General features: G+C 35.9%; 2 protein-coding genes across 2 annotated transcripts; one reads left to right on the forward strand and one right to left on the reverse strand.

Moving 5' to 3' along the window:
* Positions 1-914: 914 nt before the first annotated feature.
* On the forward strand, positions 915-1,556 carry GCK72_013797 (uncharacterized protein; the record flags this gene model as incomplete). The annotated part of the gene is made up of 3 exons (XM_003093223.2): positions 915-1,155; positions 1,208-1,329; positions 1,458-1,556. 3 exons carry the CDS (start codon positions 915-917, stop codon positions 1,554-1,556), a joined length of 462 nt encoding a protein of 153 aa, XP_003093271.2.
* A 234-nt stretch (positions 1,557-1,790) lies between these two features.
* Positions 1,791-6,699, reverse strand: GCK72_013798 (uncharacterized protein; the record flags this gene model as incomplete). The annotated part of the gene is made up of 11 exons (XM_003088835.2): positions 1,791-1,916; positions 1,964-2,079; positions 2,130-2,206; positions 2,422-2,500; positions 2,544-2,808; positions 2,888-3,085; positions 3,136-3,265; positions 3,312-3,397; positions 3,480-3,638; positions 3,686-3,795; positions 6,654-6,699. 11 exons carry the CDS (start codon positions 6,697-6,699, stop codon positions 1,791-1,793), a joined length of 1,392 nt encoding a protein of 463 aa, XP_003088883.1.
* Positions 6,700-7,137: the final 438 nt, after the last annotated feature.

Consider the following 7,137-nt stretch of genomic DNA (forward strand, 5'->3'; position numbering starts at 1 on the left):
TTGTTTTCTAAATGGCATGAATGTTGAAAACTTATTTTCACAAAAAGGAGAGGGAAAAAAGAGGAAGATTCGACGGTGTTGAAAGTGCTGTCCGCGCGGACAATCTTGATTTCATCCGGTAATTTCCAAAGAATTGGAAAACGGTGAAGCACGGTAGACAATCACGGATTCGTGACTCTAATAAACTTTTTCGTCGAGTTGGGACTATTTGATTCTGTGATAAATTATCAATATTTTATGCTCTAAAAGCATAAAAATGAAGTATAATGAGGTAGAAGGAAAAAAGTTTAGTTTTGATCTTGGGACAGTTTTGATTTCGTTCTTCCATTCTGATATGTCTTCAATTTCTTTGTGCTGAATTTCAAATAGTTTCTCTTGGTGTTGGATATAGAATCCATCCATTCCCTGTGGATCCAGATTCTGTACCTAAAGATTTCAATCTTCGACCATCTTTAAATTTTCTTTCGGAACATTAACGGAGATATGCATCAACGAATGGATTCCCTTCTTTGAAAATTTCAACATCAGCGATGACTTTCTAACAAAATGCCCTGTACATGCATAAGGAATACAATTTCCTTTGAATAATACTCGATGCGTTTGTACTTTTGATGCATTGAGACTAAAAACTATATACTCTGGCAAATTTTTATTTCGGAAATCACATGAAATTGTGATTATTGGTCAGTCAAATAATGTTCAGACACTTGTAACATTTGCGGATTTAGACTCATGTGGCGAAAGTAACAGGTACTAAATCTGTCGGATTATATTTTTTTGTGATTTGAGCGAGGAGATTCCCAAAAAGTGGTCACCAAGAATCAATACATACTTCCTCTTCATATATAACACTGACAAAAACATAGAACACAACTTTGAACTGAAACTTCTCGATCAAGTTTTTAAGTGAAACAATGGCTTTCATATCTTCTCAAAACACTCTCTCCTATATATTCTGGATTTCCTTCTATATTTCTTTTTCTTCATTCAATTTGAATGTGATTTGTCAAGAAACATTGAATATTGGAGACACTGGAGTCACTTTGGCCACCATAAATGACACACTTCCAGCATTGAATTTCAGTTGCGGGGCTAATCGATTCACTGATTTCATTCCACAACTGTTCAACAGTACTCAATGTAAAAATTTGAAAGGTATAGTTCCATCTTCTTTTTTTGAGAAGGAAAACAAAAAATCAATTTCCAGATGCTATGAACGTTTGTTGCGAGACACATGACAGTTGTTACAATACTCAAGTTGGAAAAGATTTCTGTGATAACACTTTCTGCGAATGTCTCAGTAAAGCGACGGAAAACAATTTATGCTCGGTATTTTTTTCAATTTTTTTTGTCTCCCATGCCAAAAACATTTTTCGCGAAACTCCGTTATCAAACAAAACCTCCAGTTTTTAAAACACACTTTTCCATATTTGTCAACACTATTCAAATCTATTCAGGTTGACGCAGCTGGATTCTGTGCTGCCGTTCGACTTTTCGGTCAAACTGCATACGACACTCTTGGTGGATTAGAACCAGTTTCTCCCACTATAAACTGACAATGTTTGTGTTAACTTACTGTAAATAGATTCGCCCTAAAACATTGAATATGTACATGACCAAATCATTAACGCTCACTCTACAAAGTTCCATAAAATGTATAATCGAATTTGAAGTTTGAACTGAGTTTTATTAAACATTTGTGAGCACACGGTATGAACGAGAAATCAAAATGAAGAGACGCGCGGAAGAGAACACTATCGAGATCGAGAAGGGACCGTAGAATTGAAAAATCAGGAGTAAATATCATGAGTTCTTGCGTAATCAGTCAATTCTCTGAAGATATGCTCTCTCCATGAATCCACGTTCTGCTCAACGTCCATATTATGATCATAAGGGAGTGGGGGAGGAGCGTAAACCTGGAAGCAGTTGATATAAAACTAGTATATGAAAATTATCAACTCACTTCAATCTCATCAAACCACACATTCACATAGGGATGCCTCAACGCATCATCTACTGAAATCCGTCTTTCTGGATCGATCACTAACATTCGAGACAGCAAATCACGAGCTTGAGCACCTGGAGAGAAGGAAATGGATACGTTTGCTAGGAATAACTTGAAAACGAACCGGTCAACCTTGAGCTATCAGCAGTCATTGGGAACATGTTATCACTGAATAAAACTTCGAAAGGTGTTGGTTGATACCTGAAAAAGTTTAATTGCCATGTGATAATTATTAACCAAGTTTAAGGCTATAAACTCGAGACTGTTTTTATACCTGCGCTTCAGTAAAACTGTGAAATTGTATTGTGTGAAACAAAGAGAAACATAGAAAAATGGGTAATTTATCAGTTTTGGTGGAGCACATTTGTAAGAACCATGTTGTGCCGATTTAATTTCCATAAAATTAAATGTCTCACCTGGGTCGATTCTCTACATAATTTCTGACTGTGGGCTGTAACCTTTCCAAAAATGAACGGTCTGGTGTCCCCAATTGTTCTGAATTATTCCTCTCAATATTTTCTAAAACTCTATTACTTACCAATAATCCTAGTCCACTGATCGATATGATCTCCACCCGGAAATAGTACTCGTCCACGAATTAATTCTCCGAATATACAACCAATTGACCAGACATCAACATTCTCTTTGTATCCCATTCCAAGAATTACTTCCGGTGCTCGATAGTATCTTGTAACTACATATGGTGTCATCATAAATGCCTCAATCGCCGTTCGAGCCAATCCGAAATCCAGAATTTTCAACGTACAATCACTTCGTACCACGATATTCGATGGTTTCAAATCCTGAACAAATCAGAATTGCTTTTGCATTTTGAATAATCAATCTCTTTTTATTTTTTCAAATTTAAAATATAAAACGAACCCTATGTATAATTCCAGCACTATGTAAATGCCTGATACCACATAACATCTGATAAAGAAGATATGATAATCTTTCATGATCCAAATCCATTTGAATCACTTGACACAAATTTGCATCCATTAATTCCATTACAATATAGAGATCATTGAACTCGTCGAGTTTCTTTTGCGGAGTGAAACAATTCAAAATTCCTATTATCTGAAATAGCCAGTTTTTAACTTATTGACTTTCAGCATAACTTTTCTTACATTTTTATGATTAACAAGACTCATCAACTTCAGTTCTCGATACGCTCTTTTTGCATGTGTCACATTTTGAAACGGCCTTGATAACTTTTTGATTGCAACTTGTTCATTCCGTACCGTATCAAACGATGAACTGAACGTTAAAAAGTTTTAAAAATAGAGAGAAATTGTGAAATTACCATACGATTCCCTGAGCTCCAGACCCGATCAACCTGAGATTTTGATACCGTTTCAGAACGACCATCTGCGCCTCTCCTATTGTCACCTGGAAATGTATTTTCAGATGAGTTCACACTTTCTTTTTTGTTTTTCGTTTTTAGACTGACACTATCAAAGAAAAAACGAACCGAATAATAATTATCGGGAACATGAATGGAGGAGGGTTCCATGAGAATACCTCCTCCTACACCACTGTTATATTGATGACGGACTGGACTATATGGAGATTGACAACTGTCTAGAGAGACAACGTCGTCGTCTCGACCGGATGATGAGGGAACCAGCCACTGAAAAAACAAATATGATTTCAGGTGAAATATTTTTGAAAACTTACATTTCCAACAGATTCTATAAAGTTGTTGAGGTGTCCACGTGTTCCTCGGATTATTGAGGAAATCGAGGAGGAGGCAAGAAGTGAATTATGATCCTCTTCCACGCTTCTACCTGAAAATTAAAAAAAATTGTTTGGAATATTTTGTGAAAGAAAAATAAAGTAGTACACGATACGCATTTTATACTGATAGATCTCGGCTAATTCTTATTCTTCGGAAAACTAATAGAATTAACTCTGTCCGGCAGAAAGAGAAAACCAAAAAATATTCAGAACAAAAATGTGTCGAGCCCCAAATGTCCACTTTTAAAGACGCGACGACGCCTTTTGGACTCAAAAATGTATCAATAAATGGTCGCTATTCATCCATTTTTTGGTGTCACTTGCACATTGAGCACAATGCACTTTTTGCCTTTTTCTCCACTCTTTTCTGTCCGTTTCGATGTCGTTTTTTGCTCAATTTGGAGCAACACATAGAGAGAAAAATTTGGAGCAGAAAGGAGATAGTATTGGAAATGGATAGGAAAGAGACGATGTAGAGAACACAATTTCACTGATGAGGTTATATTGGGGCAATGGGAAAGAGGACGGAAAGAGACAGAAGAAAAGAGAAAGTAGAAGAAGGACGAGTAGAAGAAGAAGAAGAAGTAGGAAAGGATTATTTAGAAAATACGGAAATTGAAGGAGAAGAGAAGAATAGTTCTGATCAGATTCAATGATTCACGGATTGAAAGATTCAAAAAAATTTGTATTTTACGGCTCAATAGAGCTATGAATAGGGACAGGAATTTTTTCTAGATCATGATTGTCTCTTTCTGGAAAAAGCTTTCAGCATGATTGGTAACGCTTTGGAAACTTGGATCGAAACATGTCAGTTTAATTGTTTCAGATAACTTTCACTTTTATTCTGGGTTAGAGTCAAAAATCTTAAAAAGATTGACCCCAACGTTGAACTTTTTAAAGAGGAATTGTAATACAAAACCAATCCTAAAACTTCGGTGAACTGAAACTTGCGATATTCTGAAAAAAAATTGAAAAACCGAATTGTTTCTACTTCATTCGTTCTTGGATAAGTATCAAATCTGCCTTGAGAGCTTTCCGAAAATGTTAAACTTTGAACGGACTGATTGACTGATCGACTGTAATTTAAGGGCAATCCCTGTATTGTATTCAAGCCTTTTTTCTCAAAATTTTAGTGATAACCTCACTGCACGTAACAGAGCTCGAGTGAAAGTACCGGCAGTATTGAGAATACTAAATATGGCAGTTCATTTTGAGGAATGCAAATGATTGAAGAGTCTTACAAATGAAGACTTATTGTTAAAGGGGTTAACTAAAGAGGAAAAAAAGCGGAAGAAGTGGGATGTACTAGTACGTCCATGGGCCGGTTGCGGGGGTCTCAGTGGTGGTGTGTGTCTTCTCTGGAGCTCCGGAGCAGCGGTCCACACTCTACGTCTCCATGCTCTTTTCCTCGATTTTGCGCAAAACGGGCCTGCGCCTTTCCCCTATCGATTTTTGTGTTTAGAAGAGTCTGAAGAAGAGGAAAAGGGGACAAGAAGAAGGACGTCTTTTCGATTTGTGAATGAAAGTGAAGAAAGAAAATAAGACAAGAAAAAGAAAGAAGAGGGAAGATGTTGAGCATGTTTGTGGAAGAAGATGCTCCAACGTGGAAGATGGTACCCTTGGGACCATAAATTATAATAGAAACGAAAGCAGAAAAACTGAGAAAAGAATATGGAAAAGAACAAAAGGATATTTGGCCTCCCTCAAGGAAAGTATGGGTTAGGGTTCAATTTAATTTTCCCAAGGTATCTATTATCTCTGTTTATTTTCGTGAACAGTAATTACATCTTTCAAGAAACTTTGAAAAAAGGAAACTAGTTTGTTGTAAAACGTCCGAAAAAAAACCATTTTTTTTGTTTGAAAATTACAGTTCAAGTTTGGAAGTAGTAAAAATCGTGAGTGTGTTCTATTGTTTCAAAAAGATTTCGGAGATTTTTGTGAAAAAAATCTACCTATTTTCGGGCAGAAGAATCATTTGAAATAACGTCTATCTTGAAAATTCGTCTTTTTAAGAAAACTGGAAAAAAAAAACTGTGAAACTTGCGTTTTTATTAGATCAAAGTTTTGCGACTTTAAAAAAGTTTGATTCTCACTATCAGAGCAAAAATTAAAAAGGTGTTTCTTTAGCCAGACTCCTCAGTAAAAAAAAGTGCCAAGCTCGCTTTGGAGTTGAAAAATTTGTGAGGAATTCCAACTTTTTCTCTAACAACCAAACAAACTCAATCCTCTTTTTTTGAAAACTTCGAACGCATTCCATACAAAAACAAAAACGTCCAAAAACAACTGTCGATTTAGTAGACGTTTTTGAGAATGCTGATAAATGCCAGATGTCAAATGAAACTAATCATCAAAATTTTACTTGTTCCGAAAACTTGAACTAGATATAGTTTCAACATTGAGTAGTGACTAACATTTGCAAGAAACCCAGTCTTGGTTTTTACAACTTCGTGTAATCCTTTCCAGTAATCGAAGACCACTTGGAATTTTCAATTTTCTGTTAATTTCGTCTGATTAGGACCATGTTAACATTTGCAGAAAATCATAGCTGAAGATGATAGATGGGGATCGGAAATGCCTATAACCTGTGAACTGCCAATAAATGTTTGATCACTGATTAGGAAGTAGTTTTTTAGTTTTTTTGGCATCTAAATCTAAAATCGTGTTTATATAGAAAATGTTAAGTGACAGTCAAATTTTTGTGAAAATAAAAAGTGGGCAAGACCTCCCGAATAAGTAGAAGCTTCTCTTTCTATCTGTTTTTTATTCAGTTGATGACGTCAAATGTCGTTTGTTAGTCATGCACATTGTCTGTGAGCAGACCAAAATTGAGTACAGAAGTTAAACTTCGAGATGAATAAATTGTTGTTTTTCTTGTTAAACTTTTCCACAAAGAATAATAAAGACATACCTGAATGTGATGGATATGATGATGTTGTGGATAATCGGTCCTCCATGTGAACACGCACGATCTTGTTAATCACCTGAAAGATCCTATTAATGTGAGACCTTGGAATTTTTTGAGGTTAGATAAAAAGTATATAGGGATCATGAGAAGTTCGTTGGAGCGAAAACAGACGTTCAAGGAAAGTAAATCAAACCGGGAGACAGAAGAGAGATAACCTACAATTTTCGGCGAAGACATTTTTAAAATGACTCAGTTAGAAGAAATGACGAATGTGTTTTCCCAGTTAGGGAAGGATGAAACGGAGAATAGCAAAAAGGAAATTCGAGAATCTTCGGTGTATTCTTCGATTCCTTTTTCTGCATTCAATCGTCACTTGTAAATAATCACACATTACATTCATTGGTGGGGATGGAAAACTGTGTAAAACTAATGAATCCGAGAAACGATGAATCCTTGGACAACTTAGTAGACTCGAGATAACGGATGC

The sequence above is a fragment of the Caenorhabditis remanei genome, chromosome IV (genome assembly GCF_010183535.1).
Source record: "Caenorhabditis remanei strain PX506 chromosome IV, whole genome shotgun sequence".
NCBI classification, from domain to species: domain Eukaryota; kingdom Metazoa; phylum Nematoda; class Chromadorea; order Rhabditida; family Rhabditidae; genus Caenorhabditis; species Caenorhabditis remanei.